At 55.4% G+C, this 23,425-nt stretch overlaps 1 protein-coding gene across 1 annotated transcript in view; it reads right to left on the reverse strand.

The window, feature by feature from the left end:
• Dst (dystonin) overlaps positions 1–23,425 on the reverse strand; it is a 327,245-nt gene that overhangs the window by 272,927 nt on the left and 30,893 nt on the right. Inside the window, exon 3 of the mRNA XM_042696942.1 lies at positions 14,685–14,885. Within this exon, the coding sequence (XP_042552876.1) occupies positions 14,685–14,885 (201 nt within the window). The remainder of the gene's footprint in view (positions 1–14,684; positions 14,886–23,425) is intronic.

Genomic DNA, 23,425 nt, shown 5'->3' on the forward strand with positions numbered 1-23,425 from the left:
GCCGAACAAAACCAAAAGCACCATCCAGAAAAACAAAGTGAGAATGCGGCACCAGGCCGAGCGCGCGCTGCTCCACCTCCAGCTGGAGGCCAGATGAGGAGCCACCGCCATCCCCGCATGCAGTCCTCCCACATTTCACCCCCGTCCAGCCTGAAAAGCTCTAGAGCTGAGAGTTTAAGTTTAGATTTCCCTGAGTTAATAGAAACCCGGCACAGATAGATGAGCCCCTCCTTGGAAACAAAACACACCTTCAGCCGGAGCCTCAACACCGGCCAGATAAAGTTCAGTCAAACATAAATTCTTAATAGCCCTCAAACCTTCAGTGAAACATGACCGCCGGGAAAGGACAGAAGACACACACACACACACACACACACACACACACACACACACACACACACCCCACTCCAGGTCTGCATCAGAAATCAAACACTGCTTATATGCTTTAAAAAAAAAAAAATCAGAGGGGCTGGGAAGGTGGCTCAGTGGTAGAGCGCTTGCCTTGCATGCTTGAGGCCCTGGGTTCGATTCCTCAGCACCACATAAGCAAACAGAAAAAAGCTGTAAGTGGCGCTGTGGCTCAAGTGGTAGAGCGCTAGCCTTGAGCTGAAGAGCTGAGGGACAGCGCCCCGGCCCAGAGTTCAGGCCCCACGACCGGACCCCCCAAAAAAAAATCAGAAAAAGGTATCCAAAGTAGAAGTTGGGACACAATACATTCCTATAAACGACGACTCAGTGAACAGGAAATGCATGAAGTCACAAATCAGCGAGAAAATCACAAAGAACTCAAGGAGCAGGGGCGGGGGAACTGGGGAGACCTGTTATGCAGAAGAGGAAGCAGGGTTGGCAGGGGACCATGGGAGTCGAACCAGCATCAGTACTGAGGGTGAACACAATCAGGCCTAGCACGAGATCTAACAGGTTACATGAGATTTAACAGGCAACGGTTTACAAAACCTAGTATGACACGGTGTTTGAAAGACCATGGCTCCTCATGCTTGCTGAGCCAGTGCTGACAACGTAGGACAAATACTCTGAAAGATGGATGCCACTGGCTTTACATTTGAACTGTCATGAATAACCCACGGTTGAGCAATTCCAAGAAACAAACCCCGAGAAGCACTCTCACGCACCGCGCACTGCGCGCCGTGAGGCTTGAGCAGGAAAGCCTGAAAGCCTGCGCAACGCTCGCTCAACAAAACCTGGGGCACCAGAGCCCTCCGGCACGGGGGTGCCCAGACCAAGGGCCACCAGTCAACGGAAAGAGCGAGCAAGCGACGGCAGCAGCCTCGTGGCTGAATGTCGCACACACAGCGCCAGGGGAGACAGGGAGCCGCAAAGCGTCATCACGTAAACTTCTCATGAAGTTGAAACAGCAGAGTGTTTAAAGCGTGAACTTTTTAGGAATACCTAGAGACTCTCTAAAACTGAATACAGAAGACTGTGCCAAGATGGTGGTTCAGAATGTAGGAAGAGGAGACCCTGTAGCGAGCTTTGTCGGCGTGGAGGCCCGGGGTCTTTACCGCGGATACTTACTACACAGAGGAACAGAAGAAGTGATGCATGAGCCAACAGGGCCTTCCACGGTCTCTCTTCTCTTCTCCTCCTGACATCTTTCTAATCATCCTCTGCCACCTAACCCCGTAAGCCTCGCTTAGGGCAGTGCCTTCCAGAGCTCCTCTCAGCCGTCACCGGCAGTCCCAGCTGCACATCCCTGTAGGACAGGCCGCTCTCAGCCCTCACCCGCAGTCCCAGCTGCACATCCCTGTAGGACAGGCCGCTCTCAGCCCTCACCCGCAGTCCCAGCTGCACATCCCTGTAGGACAGGCCGCTCCTCCTGCACATCCATCTCCCCAGCGTCACACCACCCCCTTCTCTGGGATTTTCATTCTAGCTCATTGCTGCTTCTCCAACATGAGTGTTGTGATCATCTGAGAAGAGTTGCACATTCATGTGGACAGTCCACCAACCCCGCAGACATCCACACAGACGATCCACCAACCCCGCAGACATCCACACAGACGATCCACCAACCCCGCAGACGTCCACACAGACGATCCACCAACCCCACAGACGTCCACACAGACAATCCACCAACCCTGCAGACATCCACACGGACAGTCCACCAACCCCGCAGATGTCCACACGGACAGTCCACCAACCCCGCAGACGTCCACACAGACCATCCACCATCCACGCAGATGTACACACAGACGGTTCACCATCCACGCATATGTCCACACAGACGGCCCACCAACCCCACAGACATCCACACGGACAGTCCACCAACCCCGCAGACATCCACACAGACAATCCACCAACCCCACAGACATCCACACAGACAGTCCACCAACCCCACAGACGTCCACACAGACGATCCACCAACCCCACAGACATCCACACAGACAGTTCACCAACCCCACAGACGTCCACACAGACAGTCCACCAACCCTGCAGACATCCACACGGACAGTCCACCAACCCCCCAGACATCCACACGGACAGTCCACCAACCCCGCAGACATCCACACAGACAATCCACCAACCCCACAGACGTCCACACAGACAGTCCACCAACCCCGCAGACGTCCACACAGACAGTCCACCAACCCCGCAGACATCCACACAGACAGTCCACCAACCCCACAGACATCCACACAGACAGTCCACCAACCCCACAGACATCCACACAGACAGTCCACCAACCCCACAGACATCCACACGGACAGTCCACCAACCCCACAGACGTCCACACAGATAGTCCACCAACCCCACAGACATCCACACAGACAGTCCACCAACCCCACAGACATCCACACAGACGGTCCACCAACCCCACAGACATCCACACAGACGGTCCACCAACCCCGCAGACATCCACACAGACGGTCCACCAACCCCGCAGACATCCACACGGACGGTCCACCAACCCCGCAGACATCCACACGGACGGTCCACCAACCCCACAGACATCCACACAGACAGTCCACCAACCCCACAGACATCCACACAGACAGTCCACCAACCCCACAGACATCCACACAGACGGTCCACCAACCCCGCAGACATCCACACGGACAGTCCACCAACCCCACAGACATCCACACAGACAGTCCACCAACCCCACAGACGTCCACACAGACAATCCACCAACCCCACAGATGTCCACACAGACAGTCCACCAACCCCACAGACATCCACACAGACAGTCCACCAACCCCACAGACATCCACACGGACGGTCCATCAGCCCTGCAGACGTCCACACGGACAGTTCACCAACCCCACAGACATCCACACAGACGGTTCACCAACCCCACAGACATCCACACGGATGGCCCACCAACCCCACAGACGTCCACACAGACAGTCCACCAACCCCACAGACATCCACACGGACAGTCCATCAGCCCTGCAGACGTCCACACGGACGGTCCATCAGCCCCACAGACGTCCACACAGATCCACCAACCCTGCAGACGTCCACATGGACGGTCCATCAGCCCTGCAGACGTCCACATGGACGGTCCATCAGCCCTGCAGACGTCCACACGGACGGTCCATCAGCCCTGCAGACGTCCACACGGACGGTCCATCAGCCCTGCAGACGTCCACACGGACGGTCCATCAGCCCTGCAGACGTCCACATGGACGGTCCATCAGCCCTGCAGACGTCCACATGGACAGTCCACCAACCCCGCAGACGTCCACACGGACAGTCCACCAACCCCACAGACGTCCACACAGACAGTCCACCAACCCCACAGACGTCCACACAGACGGTTCACCAACCCCACAGACATCCACACGGACGATCCACCAACCCCACAGACATCCACACAGACAGTCCACCAACCCCACAGACGTCCACACAGACGATCCACCAACCCCACAGACATCCACACGGACAGTCCACCAACCCCACAGACGTCCACACGGACGGTCCACCAACCCCGCAGACGTCCACACAGACGGTTCACCAACCCCGCAGACATCCACATGGACAATCCACCAACCCCACAGACATCCACACGGACAGTCCACCAACCCCACAGACATCCACACGGACAGTTCATCAGCCCTGCAGACGTCCACACGGACAGTTCATCAGCCCTGCAGACATCCACACGGACGGTCCATCAGCCCTGCAGACATCCACACGGACGGTCCATCAGCCCTGCAGACGTCCACACGGACAGTTCATCAGCCCTGCAGACATCCACACGGACGGTCCATCAGCCCTGCAGACGTCCACACGGACGGTCCATCAGCCCTGCAGACGTCCACACGGACGGTCCATCAGCCCTGCAGACACCCATGTGGATGAATAACACAACACCGCAGACGCGCATGTGTCACCCAACCCCTTGGCTGCAAAGCCATGCCCTGCTCCTTCCTCTTCGGCCAGCCCCTGCACAGCCCCACTTTGAAGGATGCCGTCCCAGGGGGAAGAACCAACCCTGAACCCTCTCATCCTGCTCCAACAGCATGGCCATCGGGGTCCAGCTCTCCAGGTCTATTTCTCCTCTTCAAGCTAACCCTGACCTCCAAGCCAACCCTGACCTCCAACCTAACCCTGACCTCCAAGCCAACCCTGACCTCCAAGCCAACCCTGACCTCCAAGCCAACCCTGACCTCCAACCTAACCCTGACCTCCAAGCCAACCCTGACCTCCAAGCCAACCCTGACCTCCATCCTAACCCTGACCTCTAAGCCAACCCTGACCTCCAACCTAACCCTTACCTCCAAGCCAATCCTGACCTCTAAGCCAACCCTGACCTCCAAGCCAACCCTGACCTCCAACCTAACCCTTACTTCTAAGCCAACCCTGACCTCCAAGCCAACCCTGACCTCCATTTCCTGGTTGGATCCACTCCAGAGGTGAGGACTTCCTGTTCTTCCTTATCCACCCACATGATGCAGTTTCAAGCATTCCTTGGCATCCGTGTCCCAGCCACTCCTCCAGAGTCACCGATTCCATCCTCCATCTCTCCAGTCACCGATTCCATCCTCCATCTCTCCAGTCATAGATCCTATCCATCTCTCCAGAGTTATCGATTCCATCCTCCATCTCTCCAGTCATAGATCCTATCCTCCATCTCTCCAGATTTACCAATCCCATCCTCCATCTCTCCAGATTTACCAATCCCATCCTCCATCTCTCCAGAGTCACCGATTCCATCCTCCATCTCTCCAGAGTTACCAATCCCATCCTCCATCTCTCCAGATTTACCAATCCCATCCTCCATCTCTCCAGAGTTACCAATCCCATCCTCCATCTCTCCAGAGTCATTGATCCCATCCTCCATCTCTCCAGAGTTACCAATCCCATCCTCCATCTCTCCAGAGTCATTGATCCCATCCTCCATCTCTCCAGAGTTACCAATCCCATCCTCCATCTCTCCAGAGTCATTGATCCCATCCTCCATCTCTCCAGAGTTACCAATCCCATCCTCCATCTCTCCAGAGTCACCGATTCCATCCTCCATCTCTCCAGAGTCACCGATTCCATCCTCCATCTCTCCAGAGTCACCGATTCCATCCTCCATCTCTCCAGAGTTACCAATCCCATCCTCCATCTCTCCAGAGTCACCAATTCCATCCTCCATCTCTCCAGTCACCAATTCCATCCTCCCTCTCTCCAGAGTCACCAATTCCATCCTCCATCTCTCCAGAGTTACCAATCCCATCCTCCATCTCTCCAGAGTCACCGATTCCATCCTCCATCTCTCCAGAGTCACCGATTCCATCCTCCATCTCTCCAGAGTCACCGATTCCATCCTCCATCTCTCCAGAGTCACCGATTCCATCCTCCATCTCTCCAGAGTTACCAATTCCATCCTCCATCTCTCCAGTCACCAATCCCATCCTCCATCTCTCCAGAGTTACCAATCCCATCCTCCATCTCTCCAGAGTTACCAATCCCATCCTCCATCTCTCCAGAGTCACCGATTCCATCCTCCCTCTCTCCAGAGTTACCAATCCCATCCTCCATCTCTCCAGTCACCAATCCCATCCTCCATCTCTCCAGAGTTACCAATCCCATCCTCCATCTCTCCAGTCACCAATCCCATCCTCCCTCTCTCCAGAGTTACCAATCCCATCCTCCATCTCTCCAGAGTCACCAATCCCATCCTCCATCTCTCCAGTCACCAATTCCATCCTCCCTCTCTCCAGAGTCACCGATCCCATCCTCCATCTCTCCAGTCATTCTTTCTCCCATCTTATACCAGCTGATAGATTCCCTTATCTCCCAACCCCACTGCCAAAATGCTCCAACTCTGAGCAAACATACAACAAGCCCTGAAAACAGCACACCACAGAAGCTGTGGTCCCTGGACTCTTCTCTCCATTACCCCAGTCACCGACTGTCCACCTGTCCTCGCTTCTCCTCTCCTCCTCTCCCCTCCCCTCCCCTCTCCGTTTCCTTCCTCCTGTGGTACTGGAATCAGCAGAGCCTCAAGCTTGCCAAGCAAGTGCTCTACCACTTGAACCATGTCTTCCACCCTTTCCCCTTTTTCACAGCAGGTCCTCCTCCGTACCCGCTGCGCTGTGCTCCTCCCACTGTGCTCCCCGTGTCAAGGGGGTGACGGGTGCAGGCCACGGGGCCCCGTCACAATGTTCCCTGTACGTAGCACTAAAAACATTCTTGTTGAGCTGGTCTCACACCTCATTCTCCACCTCCTCGCCCCCAGGATGACACGCCTGAGCCACCATGCCTGGCTATGCCTTGTATTTCTTAAGGTGTTTATCTTCGTGGTTCTAAAAATATGCACGTATCTGAGCTGTATCAAAGTTCACTGAATATAGATATCGACTTACTTCCTATGGTGGAGATAAGATTCAGTGGTTTTTTTAAGGTATTTTTTGCTTAAGTCCAGGTTTAGTTCCATGGTAATAAGGTTTACTGCTGAATTAAACAGCATACTATAAGAAATCTCCCTGCATATTAAATCTACGGTAGATGAATTCACACATCACTCCTCCACATCCGACAGCCGAGGAACCCAAGCCATAGAGAGGCCACTAACTCACCAAGCTAGTAATTGCTGCAACCAGAATTTAAATCTGCAGCACAGATCCAGAATGCACAGTCCACGCCCTGCCAAAACCCCACGCAAAGGCTTGCTAGAGGGTTTGTCTAACCACGAGCAAAATTAAACTGGACCCAGCCCATTAATAAAATAAGTGATACTGCAGCACATGAGGAAAGAAAATCGAGAGCAGGTGGCTCTCGATGGAGCAAGGGAAGCACACTGTCACCATGCGTGGGCCTGAGATTTTCTTTTCTCCACCAATGTTCACTGACCTCTCACCTTATAACTTTCCCTTATAAATGAAGCTGAGCTCACTAATGATTCATTATTAAATAGCTATTAAAATCCCAGGAGTCCTTGGGGCTGAGAGTTAGAAGACAAAGCGCATGTCTTCCTCTGAGGTAACATAATTCTCGTCATTGTTAAGGTCAGAGGCGGCCCCAAGCGCAGTGAAAAGCGACTTGGAGCTCTGATGCCATTCTGAGAAAGCCCTGCTGCTGTCACTCCATCTGGCTCGCAGTTAGAGAGGTGGTTTAAAGCATCAGTTAATGCAGTTAGAGAGGGGTTTAAAGCATCAGTTAATGCTAGGTGCCGGTGGCTCACACCTGTAATCCTGAGATCTGAGGATCGTGGGCAGGAAAGTCCACGAGACTCTTATCTCCAAATAAACTCCTCAGAAAAAGCTGGAAGGAGAAAAAGAAAAAAAAAAAAAAAAAAAGGCTGGAAGTGGCATTGTGGCTCAAAATGGTAGAGCATTAGCCTTGAGCACAAAGAGGCTCAGGGACAGAGCCCCGGCCCTGAGTTTTGTATAAATGAAATACAAAAACGTTTTCCATTCAAAATCAAGTAAGTAAATAAAGGAAGAATTGGAAATAACTACAAGTATAATGCAAACAGTAAGTAACTGCCAGGCAGCGCCTAGCATCCATCTCCTCTCCACCTCTACCCTCAGGACCCTCAGGGTCCCTCTGTGAGAACCAGAGCACGCTGCTTCTGCAGGCTGTGGCCGGCATTCTCAGACCGGCCCGGCACACAGTCTTCCATTCCAGAACAGGCAGTGGTGCAAATGCTGAAACACACCGATCATGTGGTCATTTCACCTCTATGGGAGGAAGAAGATCTCTACTTCGTCACCAGTAGAAGAAACCTGCCTAACTTACTAAATAGGCAATAATCGCTCGTTTCATGGAGACAAAAAGAGCACCAAGTGGAAGGAGGGAAAGCAAGGAGAGCAAGAGCCCTGGCTGGTCATTTTTCTGAGACCCTTGTCTGAATCCCTGAAGAGCTGCTGGGCTCAGGGCACCTCGCACAGCCTGGGCTCAGCTCTCATGGATGACAGCTGCCTTGGGACAACGTCCTGAAGGCTGAGGACAAAGGCTCCATGCTCAACAGTGTTTAACCTCTTTGGAATGCAGAATGAGGAGAAAGGCCTGAAACGTAAGGCCACAATTGATTGTAATCAGTTCAGGGAAAATGCTTACGCTGACGACTAAGAAAAACGGGTTTCCTTCCAACTCGGATGCTGGTCCCTTAAAAATAATTGTTTTTTTTTTTAATGGCACGAAAGCACATGTTCCTTTTAAGAAATTTATTTCTTCTTCATACATCTATACCTGGCCGTCCAGTTTTAAGAATCCATCTAGAGATGCAAATTACCTTTTTTAAAACAATACCACACTTTCAACTACCCACTTTTATTTCTTATTGATCTAAAATAAAATGAAATTTCCAGACATTTCTAAAGCACTGGACAAATAACAGTTTCAAACTTCCTTCATGAATAACTGGCTGGCCCAACTGCTTTGTGTAGAAGTAGGAGCAGCGGAATGGGAGCAAAAGCAAAAGCCCACCCTGGAATTCCTTCTCCTGAGTGAGCAGCCGCCGAATGGAAAGTGATGTCAATACTCAAGATTGCTCAGATCGATCAGGCAACTCAATAGCTCGCATCTTAGCCATCATCAAAGTTTTATGGGCTCCGCGAGAAGACAGAAGCCTAATTTGCGGGGATAAAATAACAAGGGAAGAGAAGAATTCTACTTGCTGTGAAAAAGTAATTCTTTAAGCCAGGACTCATTCTCCTCCGAGCCAGCAGAGTCAGACTTGTGTTTTGAATGTTTGATTCCAGTAATAATTCCACTCACGTATCAATAAATCTTCCAAGAACAAAAGTCCTTTGCGGGGTAAAATGGAACAATATACTTACATAATTCCTGTCTACTTTACTTCTTTTGCTCAAGTCTTAAATCATGAGTGCATTTTAGATGCCATGCGCCAATATTGTTTTTCAAATGTTCTAAGTAAAAAACAACAGCAGCAACAACAACAAATAAGCATTTGGGGATGGCATAGAGGAGCTCAAAGGTTATATTTTGGAAAATTAAGAATTATACCTAGCAGAGAAAGATCAAAGCAATGGAAAAGAACCGATATTCAGTATAATTAACTTGTCCTAATTCCAACTTTGGAAACATAGGAGGTTTTATCACAGACAGTACTGCAGCTGGGCTGGTCTCTGAGTCAGGTTCAAACGTGCTCCTGCCTCTGCCTCCGAGGCCCTGGGACTGCAGGGATGTACCAGGATGCCCGGCTACACTTCAACCAGGAGAACGGTGGTTATGTTTTTATAACTCCTTTTAAAGTTACATACTAAAAACTTTATGAAGAAAAAAGTAGTGGAACAGAGGTGAGTCGAGTGTTAAGAAAGCCTAACCTGAATGCTCCTGGTTTGGTTTGGCTTTTCTCCTAACCTAGGGTTTGAACTCAGCATCCCATTTGCCCGGCTTGCTTGTTCCACTACTAAAGACAATGCCTGCAGCCTGGACCTTCACTGGTTATTTTGGAGATGGAATATTGCAAACTTTTTGCCTTGGCTGGCTTTGAACCTAGATCCTTCAGATCTCAGCCTTCTGAGTAGCTAGGATTATAGGCCACTACAACAACCTGGAGTGCTTCATACGACGTCATTCAAATAAATAATCTGAGTTGCCGCAGCTGGTTTATTCTTATCCCAGCTCCAAGCCACAGTGGGGGCGGCAGCTCTGGGTTTCTCCAAGGAGCAGAGGCAGCTCTGGGTGGTGCTGAGCCAGGGCATCCATGGGCGGGCGGGCGGGTGGGCAGCACCAAATGATTCCACCCGAGAACCACAGTTCAAGTTCCTGGGGGACATCAAAACAGGTGTGTCAGCTGAGGGGGAGAGGGGCCCTCCGGAAGCCAGGACAGGCCTCAGGGCCTCTGCACTGAGGACAGACAACCGGAAGGAGGTACAGTCAGAGGAGGGAGGGAGCCCCAGTGCGCTCCAGCCACCGGACAGCAACCTGCGCCTTTCCCAGCCAAGAAGACAGAGACCATTACATCCACCCAGCACGCCATGTCAGGCCCGGGGAGGCCCTGGTCACTCGCGTGTGCACACACACGCACACACACGCACACCAACCTTCCTAGAGTAAAACAGGCCCCAGCTCCTCTGCAGATAGTTTTAGTCAGTCAGTGGTTGTCTGGAGTGTGTCCTGAACCCAATCTGCTTTTCCAGCTGATTGCTTTTCTGTACTTCGCTCCTATAAATCCCGAGCATCTCAGCCTCCCACTTCTCCCTTCCCCCTCCTGTGTCTCACAGACCACCGCCACCCACGTCTGGTCTCGCCACTCTGTTTGGGCCCCGGGGGAACTGGCTCTCCATCTTCAAATTTGTGTATTGATCAGCATTGTACAATTCATCTCCTAAGCTGTAACCTATGTACCAATATTACCATGTACTCAGTAAGATGCATCTAGACGTCAGGAGACGTTCTGGACCAGAATACTCCAAAACCTGGCACAGATGGAGAGGCGGAAGGAGCCGCCATTTACTGAGCACCTACTCTGAGCAGGTGGCCACCCTCATCCCTCAGTGCACTGTTCCAGTCCGCCTTCCCAGCTCTAGGACGTAGCTGCTCTTGTCATCACTTACCAGTAAGGACACTGAGGCTGGGAGAGTAGAAATGCTTGGCCAAGGCCGGCCCCCTGTGTCTTTCTTTCTCTGCAGCCTTGGCCCGGAGGGCTGTGCCCCGGACGCTGTGTGCGCAGCGCCTTTGCCTCCGGCTTCCAGCTTGGCGGGTCCCCGGGAGGCACTCGAAGGAGCAAGGGGCAAAAATCCACAGCCCTGCCGCCTCCTGCCGCTGTGGGCACTGGCAGCGGCCGCACGCTCAGCCTTAGTGCCCTGAGACGAGGCCAGTTCCTGCCCAAGGCGAGGCCCCGGCCCCCGCTGCGTCCCCAGGCCCCTCGGAGCCCTGGCCGGGCCTCTGCAGACAGCCCTCAGGACCTCTCCAGGCGAGCTCCTGCAGCCGGCCAGCCTGGCCTCTCGAGAGGGCCGGGCTCACTCAGGCAAGACACAAGGCCTTCGCCCAGCAAGTCCTGCAAGCCCTGGGCAGGCTCAGTCACCAGGGCAGAGTTCACCAGGCAGCCAAGAGCACGGTCATGCAGAGCCCTGCCCGGCCAGCTCCGGCTGGAGCCATGAGGCTGGCTCCTCACCCAGACGTTTGACGTTTACCATTTACCGGGAGGGCTCACGGGTTGGGGGGGGAGGGGGAAAGGGACAGGGGGGCGGGAGCAGGGGCGGTAGGAGGCAGGGGCAGGGGGAGGGGAGAAAAGAGAGGCGAGGGGGGAGGGGGGTCGGATTTGGTTAGAAACACTGGCCCTCAACCCAACCCACATGAGGAGATCCCAAGAGCTGGTTAAGTTCAAACCAAAACACAAAGTGACCCGCTCCCTGTCTGTACCAGCCTCACAGCCGCTGGTCCACAGGCGCTGCCCCTCCTGCCTCTGCCCATGTGCTCACTGGGGACCGCACCCTTTCCTACCAATCAGACCTGCCAATATTCCTGCCTTCCCACCTGCACACTCTGCCAGTGCTCCACGCACAGTGCTCCTGCCTGCACACTCTGCCAGTGCTCCACGCACAGTGCTCCGCCTGCACACTCTGCCAGTGCTTCACGCACAGTGCTCCACCTGCACACTGCCAGTGCTCCACGCACAGTGCTCCACCTGCACACTGCCACAGTGCTCCACGCACAGTGCTCCACCTGCACACTGCCAGTGCTCCACGCACAGTGCTCCCCCTGCACACTCTGCCAGTGCTCCACGCACAGTGCTCCTGCCTGCACACTCTGCCACAGTGCTCCACGCACAGTGCTCCACCTGCACACTGCCACAGTGCTCCACGCACAGTGCTCCTGCCTGCACACTCTGCCAGTGCTCCACGCACAGTGCTCCTGCCTGCACACTCTGCCAGTGCTCCACGCACAGTGCTCCTGCCTGCACACTCTGCCAGTGCTCCACGCAGTGCTCCTGCCTGCACACTGCCACAGTGCTCCACCTGCACACTGCCAGTGCTCCACGCACAGTGCTCCTGCCTGCACACTCTGCCAGTGCTCCACGCACAGTGCTCCTGCCTGCACACTCTGCCAGTGCTCCACGCACAGTGCTCCCCCTGCACACTCTGCCAGTGCTCCACGCACAGTGCTCCACCTGCACACTGCCACAGTGCTCCACGCACAGTGCTCCACCTGCACACTGCCACAGTGCTCCACGCACAGTGCTCCTGCCTGCACACTCTGCCAGTGCTCCACGCACAGTGCTCCACCTGCACACTCTGCCAGTGCTCCACGCACAGTGCTCCACCTGCACACTGCCACAGTGCTCCACGCACAATGCTCCACCTGCACACTCTGCCAGTGCTCCACACACAGTGCTCCGCCTGCACACTCTGCCACAGTGCTCCACGCACAGTGCTTCCACCTGCACACTGCCAGTGCTCCACGCACAGTGCTCCACCTGCACACTGCCACAGTGCTCCACGCATAGTGCTCCACCTGCACACTGCCATAGTGCTCCATGCACAGTGCTCCACCTGCACACTGCCATAGTGCTCCACGCACAGTGCTCCACCTGCACACTGCCACAGTGCTCCACGCACAGTGCTCCACCTGCACACTCTGCCACAGTGCTCCACACACAGTGCTCCACCTGCACACTCTGCCAGTGCTCCACACACAGTGCTCCACCTGCACACTCTGCCAGTGCTCCACGCACAGTGCTCCACCTGCACACTCTGCCACAGTGCTCCACGCACAGTGCTCCACCTGCACACTCTGCCAGTGCTCCACACACAGTGCTCCCACCTGCACACTCTGCCACAGTGCTCCACGCACAGTGCTCCACCTGCACACTCTGCCACAGTGCTCCACGCACAGTGCTCCACCTGCACACTGCCACAGTGCTCCACGCACAGTGCTCCACCTGCACACTGCCACAGTGCTCCACGCACAGTGCTCCACCTGCACTCTGCCACAGTGCTCCACGCACAGTGCTCCCGCCACACAGAGCACACCTTGCTGCCTAAACTCTGAGCTCCAGGAAACACAGAACTGCAGGCAGGCAGCGTGCACACGACCGTGGGACCGTGGCTGTGGTCCAGGCCCTGAATTCTGTCCCACACAACGAGCTGCCTCGGGGGGCCACGGGCCGCTGACCCCTGCCGCTGAGCTTGTGGCTCTCTGGATGTGACCGGGCCTGGCAGGCACCACTGGTCAGGAGGTGGGGCTCATCGGCTCAAGACTCAGAGGCTCGGCCCGGGCGGCTCAGCTCTGAAGGGAATGCCACTGGTCTGTGCCGTCCGGGCCCAGCCGCCGAGTCCACCCTGCTCCCTGTGGGCCCGCCACGTGGCCACCCCATGGGAGGGCAATTCTGTCATCTCCGGACGCTCTCCGGTCAGGTCTGGCGGCCTCCTGGGCTGGATGGGAGACCCGGCCGACCCACACACCACAGGCGAGGAGCAGGGTCGTGATTTAATGCTAAAGCAACGTGGAGAGGTTACAGCCACCGAGTGCCTTTGGCAAAACAGAGTTTCCTAAGGCCCAAGCCCTTTATGATCCCAGCCTCGGTTAAAAAGTCTATATGCAGCCGGTGCCAGTAGTGCATGCCCGGAATCTAGCTACTCAGGAACCTGAGATCTGAGGAGCACCAAAAATCCAGACGTGGACTGTGGCTTCAGTGGGAGAGTACCAGCCTGGCATGAACGGGGGAACAGCGCCCAGGCCCACAGGTCAGGCCCGGGAATAGCACACGCGTGCACACACATGCAGGCCACACACACACAGAGTCTACACGCCAGAACTCCACCAAGAAAACAAATCAAGGCACACAGGACAGGGTGTCAAATTAAGACCTAGGCAGCAGCTCCCAGCCCGTACGGCATCTCCCCTGGCTGGAAGACACCTGCTGTCCGCTAACAACCCTAGGCCTCTGCAGACTCAGAGCCCGCTCCTCCCATGCCATCGTCCGGAGCCGTGCTCAGGGGCCCGGGGCCTGCCACCCCCTCCCCATGTGCCCCAACAACATCGCCCCTCCCCTCTCGGCTTGCTGGCCTCCCCCCACCCCCACCCCCGTTCTGCAGCCCACCCTCATTCCAGACCTCCAGTGCCCAGGAGGCTGGTCCACCATTATCTATAGGTCTGCCCACAGTCCCTAGCTGGCCTCTCCGAAGGAGCGAGCGCTCGCAGCTCCTTGCTGAGGAAGCCACTTGAACACCCAGATGCTGCGATGGCAAAGCAGCAAGAGGAAGAGAACGCGAACCCCATTTGAACGCAATCACAAAGGGTAGGTCTCCACTTACGGGCCTGCGGGTGGGCGCGCCCTGGACCGAATGGTAGAATTCCGGCTGCACACGGCTGCTCTTCTTGATCCTCCTCTTCCTCACAGAGCCTTCCGGCTCGCTCTGGTGCTGAGCTTCCACCACCGGCTTCACTTCTTCCAGGCGGGCGGCGGCTGCCGCTGCAACCCTTCTCCTGATGTGGCGCGGGCTGGCTCTGAACCCCTGCGTCAGTACACAGAACACGTGGGTGAGGTCCCCGTCGGCACTTCCCTGGGGTAGGCCTCCCAACCAGCTCCCAAAGCCCCAAGTTCCACGAACTCGTCTTCACCCCCAAAGTGAGCACATGAGAGCTGAGCATCCAGGCTCGTCCTGGCACGCCCAGTGTCTACACCCTGCTCTGCTTAGGGAGATGTCTGTGTGTGCCAGAACGGGGCTTGGACTAGGGGCCTAGGTGCTGTCCCTTAGCTTGTTCACCTCAAGACCAGTGCTCAACCCTGTGAGCCACAGGCCATGGCTTTCCTGCCCAGACTTCTGGCCACGATCCTCAGACCCCAGCCCCCTGAGTAGCCAGGATTACAAGTGTGAGCCACTGACACATGGCTCATGTGTGTGTACCTGTGACTGGGTGTTAAAGGGAGTTTCTGTGCTCTGGTGGGGCCACACCGTGTACGTGGGAACGTGTATGCAGTCCTGGACTATAGAGAAGATCCTGCGCAGCTCAGCTTACCCAGGAACTAAGAGAGTTCCTGAGCTCCGGTCGAGGCGTATCCTCGGCACTTCAGGTGTCAGAGAAGGAATTAACAAATGGCCCCGTAAGAGGTGGCAGGTGCCTGCAGAATGGCTTCACGCTGTGTTCCAGGCAGAGGAAACCACGCAAGGGATGACCAGACTAGAGCCCTACAGCAACGAGCAGCGTGACCAGGGATGCGCCGGGTGAGAGCGCATGCCAGGCAGGGCGGGACGAGGTGAGCAGGGGCTTCCGGAGGGCTCGAGTCTATCTATCCACTGTTCTTAGTAGCAGGCCTTAATCAGACAAGGGGCTCGCTGCAGTATCTCCACGCGTGCATGCAATGTGCTGCGGTCCAGCTCACCCCTCCATGACTCTGTCTCAGCTCCCTGAATCTTGAAAGATGTGTTTAAAGAAAGAGGGAATAAAGAAAAGCAGAGGGGGTGCAGCAAGAGCATCCCGAGAGAAGACCAGCTTCCGGAGAAGAACAGGAAGGGCTTGAGGATGGCTGGAGGGAGGCTGAGCGCAGAGGCACAGAGACCGCGATCGGCTGGCCAGTGCCACGCTGCAGCCGGTCCCACGGGAGCGGAGCGAGGGAGCGGCTCCCAGGCTTCACCACGGAGCGGTCCACAGCAGCCGGCAAGGAGGGCATGCAAACAGATCTGCCACCACGGAGGCTCGTGCCTCCCGTGAGCCTGCTCCATCCTGCCCCCTAGGCCGGCTCAGCTCACAACAGTCCTGAGGAGCCCCCCACCACCCCAGCAGCTGCCAAGGACAAGAGGGAGCTGGGGCCAAGGGCAAAACAGAGCACGGAGCAGCTGGGACCTAATGCGTCAGATCCAGAAGCCACCTGGGCTGCTGTGTGGATGTGGAGGCTGCACACGCCCCACCGAGCACACTCGCGCACGCACACACACACACACACAGATGAGGGTAATTTTCTGTAAGCGAAGCGTAGGAACCGCTGGGAGCCCCAGTGTCGTCTGACCACTAGGTGGCGCGACCTGTCACAGCGTCACACGCTCTCCGCTGGGCAAAGGCCCTTATCGGCTGGATGAAGTTTGGTGATGGTATTCTAGCTCCCTGCTGCTGCGCTGAGAAGAGTTTCTCCTGGGTAAGAACACAGATTCCTCTCTTATAAACAATACACAACCAACATCTACGTCATTTGTATTATTACCAACAACCCTCAGCAGCCAACAGAGTCTAGAAACAATTGGTGGCAAAAATTGCATAAAGCAGCCGGGCACCAGTGGCTCATGCCTGTCATCCTAGCTACTCAGAAGGCTGAGATCCAAGGATCGCGGTTCAAAGCCAGCCCGGGCAGGAAACTCCGTGAGACTCTTATCTCCAATAAACCACTAGAAAACTGGAAGTGGCGCTGTGGCTCAAGCAGTAGAGTGCTCGCCTTAAGCTGAAGAGTGCAGGGACAGCGCCCAGGCCCAGAGTTCAAGCCCCACAACCAACAACAACAACAACAAAAAAAAAATGTATAAAGCCCCCTTAAAAAGAATAAAAAAGATAAAAAGCTGTTACTACAGGCGTGCCGGGAAGCAATAAAGTCTGCCACGACTGCCCAGGGGAACTATTTGTGATACTAAGCATGGGAAAGCAATGTTTCTGCCAGCCCGCTGCCTCTCGCTTCTCGGGACTTCCCTCCCCGCCGATACAATGGTGCTGCTTCGAAGCACCTGCTCATCGTACGGCAGTGCTGCACACACAGGCGGCAGCCACACCGCCTAGGTGCGGGGCTGCCTCCAGTCAAAGGTAGGTGAGCTCCTCCGGGTACCTATGTCCTTACCTGTAAAATGGAGACTAACAATGGTACCTACTGCAGATGCTCACCGTGACAGGTATGTGCAGTGATGTACGTAAAGGACTTGGCACGTAGTGTTACTAAGGATCCGGTAGATTGCTATGCGTATGACCGGTGTAAGTAAATACATACTTAAATACAGTACGGTAGTCTCAACTATATTCTTGATTGTAGCCAGGTATGAAAAGGAAACTGAGTCACAGGAGTGGGTGTGGTGCAGACAGACTCATGCACAGCCCTGATCACAGGAGAAGAGTTCTTTCCTCTAGAGACCCAGGATTACAGGCTCCAATCCCAGCTCGGTGACCTGGGCTCGATGGCATTGCTCTGCGCTGGTGCGGTCCCCTCCCCCCTTTTCCAGAACCGGGGTCCATTAAAGGAGATGGTCCACATGAGGGGCGCAGGGCTGTGCATGCGTGTAAGCAGCTGTGCATCCACGTTTGCTGTCATCGCCAAGCCACTTTCTTCTGGATCGTGTGACGCGGCATTACCGGGCGCCAGTCCGGAGACACTACAAGCACAGCGGCATCCCTGGACACACCTTCTTCCCACCCTTCATCACGGTCCGGTCACCGCCCTGTGGCTTATGATCTTCACTTGTCCTAAGTATCTTTTTAAGTCTTGACTTCTAACAGAAGGAGATGTGATTTTCAGACAGTAGGTGGTGCTATAGCTCTTAGAGATGTTTCCGGGAGTTGGCATCAGAACAAATCCATTCCTCCCCACACAGCTCGTCCTGCCAGGAACCTACGCCCTGCAGCCCCAAGGCGATGAAGGGAACATACAGAAATCTGTCTGGCAGGAATTCTACCGAGTCTAGCCCTCTCACTGTATTAGCATCTTCTGAGGAATAATTTCTCAAAAGAGAGACAGAAAGTGAGAGAGGAGAGAATCACAGAATGAGACCACAGATTTGGGGGGGGGGGGGGACACGCACACTCGAACTCAGGGCCTGGGCGCTGTCTCTGAGCATTTTTGCTCAAGGCTAGCACTCTACTTACTACTTGAGCCACAGCTCCAATTCCAGATTTGGGTGATTAACTGGAGGTAAGAGTCTCAAGGACGTTCCTGCCCGAGCTGGCTTTGAACCAAGATCCTCAGATCTCAACCTCCTGAGTAGCTAGGATTACAGGCGTGAGCCGCCAGTGCCAGCTGACTCACGCCTTCTTAGCACAGAGCAATCCTGCCAGCTGCAGGCACGGTGTGGCACAGAAGCTATCTAGAATGTGTTCATCTGGCATGAACAACGCCTCACGTCCATCTCCTGCCCGGCCCGGAGGCCCGGACTGTGGGAGCCATGTTACTGTCAGGTTCCCAAATGTGACCACTGCAGGCATTGACCAAGGGGGCTGTGCAGCGCTGGAGTTCCCGACTGCGTTATCTCACCTAGCGTGAAGTCCCAGGCTCATTCGTGCTGCATGTATAAGGACACCTTTCTCTGTGAAGGCTAGCGTCCCACTGTAGGTAAGCACCACATTTTCTTTCTTCATTGTCATTGACTGACACTCAATTGTTTCCATAAATGCCCAGCGGTAGGCTGGGGGCTGGTTCCCTACTTCTCTCCATCGCTGCTGCTCTAGGCTGCCTTCTCTCTGACCCCTGGGATCTGCGCTGACGGCCACCCTGGCAGGGGAGGTGTCCTCCCGGTGAGTGACGTCTCCGTACATAGGCACCAGGATGCTCTCACCACCCCCCCTCCCCCGGCCAGTCCAACAGCTCTGCAGCGCACGGATGCCCAGCGCCTGCCCCCGGCCTGCCCCCGGCCAACTGAAGTGTCCACGCTTAGACTGCGGATGTTAGAGACATGCGAAGACTGGGGGAAAAAACTGCACCAAAGCCCTTGTGAAGTTGTCCGGTTTTCCCTCGTGCGAAGTCCCACCCTCCGCCCTCTACTGGGTCTCAGCAGGAGCTGTGTGATCAGAGCTGCCCTCTGGGGGGATGGAGAAGCCATGAGAGACGGGGACGGGGAAGGGGGGGGACGGGGGAGTGGGGGGAGGGCGCGGGGGGGGGCAGGGTGCCCTGCAGACCGCCGTTCTTCTCACACTCAACAATGCCCGCACCTCTGGGGTCTCACCACTGGGGGCGGGAGGCTTCTGGGGGCCCCTGGTGCAGGCAGCTGGAGGAGCCTGACCGGGACTGATGGGCAAGGCGGGGTCGGGGTCGGGCACAGAGACGGTAAGTGGGGACGGAAGTGGCCAGGGAGAGGGGGCAGAGCTCACGGCACGCGTGGGTCTTGCCTGCTGCACCCCCTCAGGAAAGCGGAGCTCTGGCGCTCACCAGTGAGCCTCAGACATCCATTCTTCTAGCCACTCTCAGAGGACTGCAGAGTTCTCCTAGCCACTGCAGGCCTCCAGCACAGGCTCAGCCCTTCCAGTGTCCGCTCATCAGTCAGACAGGGCTGAAAATGCCCTCACACCCCCGCCTCCCCCCAGTCCCTGAGACCAAAGTAAACGAGTCCCGAGGTCAGCCCGCCCAGGTTCTGGGTGGTTCTGTTCTCAGGCCACCATGAGAGCAGCTGGCCTGCGGCAGTTGCCAGCCCTTTGGTGAATCATGGGATGGACACCAGTTCTGCACACACACCCCGAGGGCTCGGGCAGAGCCTCCTCTCGGGACGTTTTTCTTTTGGTGGTACTGGAGTTTGAAGTCAGCCCCTTGAGCTGACTAGACAGACGCCCTATCACCTGAGCCACACTCCCAGCCTTTTTTTGCTTGAGTTATTCTTCCAATAGGTCTTACCTTTACGCCTAGATGCTCCTGTGTGTGCCTTCTGAACAGCTGGGAACCACAGGGCACACGCCATCCCAGCTTTTTATTGGTTGCGATGGGGTGGGGAGACTCGAAAACTTTTTGCCCAGGCTGGCCTTGAACCATGATCCTCCCAATTGCTGCCTCCTGAGTAGAGAAAATGTCAAGGAGAAGCCAGTATGCTCAGCTCTCAGTGGTGCCTTTAAAGACGGCTCGGAGGTGGTGCCAGTGCCGTTCACGCCTGTAATCCCAACAGAGGCTGAGGGATGAGAATCATGGTTTGAAGCCAGCCTGGGCAGACAAATCCAAGAGATTTTTACCTGTGTTTAACAAGCAAAAAGCTGGCAGAGGGACAGCCATGAGCAAAAGGCAAAGTAATAGTGCAAGGCTGGACATCTAAGCTCCAGAGCCAGCACACACCCATGAAATCATCCTGGTCTCTCAGTTCAGCCTAGCCAATAGGTAGCTACTAGTCACATCAGGAAACGTTCGCTTACACTTTAATTCCTTAGGGTTCGTGCCGCCTTGTTGGCTTGCAGAGGAAGAGCTGGGATTATGGACGCCAGTGTGCAGAGTGTGGAGAAGCGGACCCCCAATATGCAGCTTACATTCCACCGCAGGGAGCCCCGCAAGGAGCGAAAAGTATCAGCAAGGCTGGCTGTCTCAAAGAAGAGAACACGGGCACTAGGAGCAAGACCCCCGAGGGCATCGACGCTAGCACCCCACGGGCTCCTGGGACGGCAGTCTCTCCTTATCTTCACTCAGAGCTGAGTGGCTTCCCATTCTCCATGCAACTGGAAAACCTAAAGGCTTTCCCACATTCCTCCTGTGCGAGTTCCTTTGCGAAGAACAGACCGTGAACAGGCGTGACGGAGGCATTCCACACTGCTCGCACAGCAGCTTCCTTGCTGGGGTGACTCCACGGGGCGTTCTTACGGATCTGGGACCGGAGCTCGCCTGTCCACACTGCTTGCATACACAGGGGTTTTGCTCTTGTTTCTCCTGGAGGAACTAAAGACTTGCCCACACCGCGAGCACGCACAGCGTTTCTGTCCACTGCGAGATTGTGTGTGTGCCTGGGGGAAACGTGAACAGACACAGCGGTCTTCCTGTGAGTGGCACTGTGTGTGTGAGTGGCACTGTGTGTGAGTGGCACTGTGTGTGTGAGTGGCACTGTGTGTGAGTGGCACTGTGTGTGAGTGGCACTGTGTGTGAGTGGCACTGTGTGTGTGAGTGGCACTGTGTGTGAGTGGCACTGTGTGTGTGAGTGGCACTGTGTGTGAGTGACACTGCGTGTGTGAGTGGCACTGTGTGTGAGTGGCACTGCGTGTGTGAGTGGCACTGTGTGTGTGAGTGGCACTGTGTGTGAGTGGCACTGCGTGTGTGAGTGGCACTGTGTGTGTGAGTGTCACTGTGTGTGTGAGTGGCACTGCGTGTGTGAGTGGCACTGTGTGTGAGTGGCACTGCGTGTGTGAGTGGAACTGTGTGTGAGTGGCACTGTGTGTGTGAGTGGCACTGTGTGTGAGTGGCACTGTGTGTGTGAGTGGCACTGTGTGTGAGTGGCACTGCGTGTGTGAGTGGCACTGTGTGTGAGTGGCACTGTGTGTGAGTGGCACTGTGTATGAGTGTCACTGTGTGTGTGAGTGGCACTGTGTGTGTGAGTGGCACTGTGTGTGAGTGGCACTGTGTGTGTGAGTGGCACTGTGTGTGAGTGTCACTGTGTGTGTGAGTGGCACTGTGTGTGTGAGTGGCACTGTGTGTGAGTGGCACTGCGTGTGTGAGTGGCACTGTGTGTGAGTGGCACTGTGTGTGAGTGGCACTGTGTGTGTGAGTGGCACTGTGTGTGAGTGGCACTGTGTGTGAGTGGCACTGTGTGTGTGAGTGGCACTGTGTGTGTGAGTGGCACTGTGTGTGAGTGGCACTGCATGTGTGAGTGGCACTGTGTGTATGAGTGTCACTGTGTGTGTGAGTGGTACTGTGTATGTGAGTGGCACTGTGTGTGAGTGGCACTGCGTGTGTGAGTGGCACTGTGTGTGAGTGGCACTGTGTGTGAGTGGCACTGTGTGTGTGAGTGGCACTGTGTGTGTGTGTGTCACTGTGTGTGAGTGGCACTGTGTGTGTGAGTGGCACTGTGTGTGTGAGTGTCACTGTGTGTGTGAGTGTCACTGTGTGTGAGTGGCACTGTGTGTGTGTGTCACTGTGTGTGTGTGGCACGTGTGTGTGAGTGGCACTGTGTGTGTGAGTGGCACTGTGTGTGTGAGTGGCACTGTGTGTGAGTGGCACTGTGTGTGAGTGGCACTGCGTGTGTGAGTGGCACTGTGTGTGAGTGGCACTGTGTGTGAGTGGCACTGCGTGTGTGAGTGGCACTGTGTGTGAGTGGCACTGTGTGTGAGTGGCACTGTGTGTGTGTGGCACTGTGTTGTGAGTGGCACTGCGTGTGTGAGTGGCACTGTGTGTGAGTGGCACTGCGTGTGTGAGTGGCACTGCGTGTGTGAGTGGCACTGTGTGTGTGAGTGGCACTGTGTGTGAGTGGCACTGTGTGTGAGTGGCACTGTGTGTGAGTGGCACTGCGTGTGTGAGTGGCACTGTGTGTGAGTGGCACTGTGTGTGAGTGGCACTGTGTGTGTGGCACTGTGTTGTGAGTGGCACTGTGTGTGAGTGGCACTGTGTGTGAGTGGCACTGTGTGTGAGTGGCACTGTGTGTGTGTGGCACTGTGTTGTGAGTGGCACTGTGTGTGAGTGGCACTGTGTGTGAGTGGCACTGCGTGTGTGAGTGGCACTGTGTGTATGAGTGTCACTGTGTGTGTGAGTGGCACTGTGTGTGTGAGTGGCACTGTGTGTGAGTGGCACTGTGTGTGAGTGGCACTGCGTGTGTGAGTGGTACTGTGTGTGAGTGGCACTGTGTGTGAGTGGCACTGCGTGTGTGAGTGGCACTGTGTGTGAGTGGCACTGTGTGTGTGTGGCACTGTGTGTGAGTGGCACTGTGTGTGAGTGGCACTGCGTGTGTGAGTGGCACTGTGTGTGAGTGGCACTGTGTGTGAGTGGCACTGTGTGTGTGAGTGGCACTGTGTGTGAGTGGCACTGTGTGTGAGTGGCACTGTGTGTGTGAGTGGCACTGTGTGTGTGAGTGGCACTGTGTGTGTGAGTGTCACTGTGTGTGAGTGGCACTGCATGTGTGAGTGGCACTGCATGTGTATGAGTGTCACTGTGTGTGTGAGTGGTACTGTGTATGTGAGTGGCACTGTGTGTGAGTGGCACTGCGTGTGTGAGTGGCACTGTGTGTGAGTGGCACTGTGTGTGAGTGGCACTGTGTGTGTGAGTGGCACTGTGTGTGTGTGTGTCACTGTGTGTGAGTGGCACTGTGTGTGTGAGTGTCACTGTGTGTGTGAGTGTCACTGTGTGTGAGTGGCACTGTGTGTGTGTGTCACTGTGTGTGTGTGGCACGTGTGTGTGAGTGGCACTGTGTGTGTGAGT

This window comes from Dipodomys spectabilis, unplaced genomic scaffold, assembly GCF_019054845.1.
Source record: "Dipodomys spectabilis isolate Male_0828 unplaced genomic scaffold, ASM1905484v1 ptg000213l, whole genome shotgun sequence".
Lineage (NCBI taxonomy): Eukaryota > Metazoa > Chordata > Mammalia > Rodentia > Heteromyidae > Dipodomys > Dipodomys spectabilis.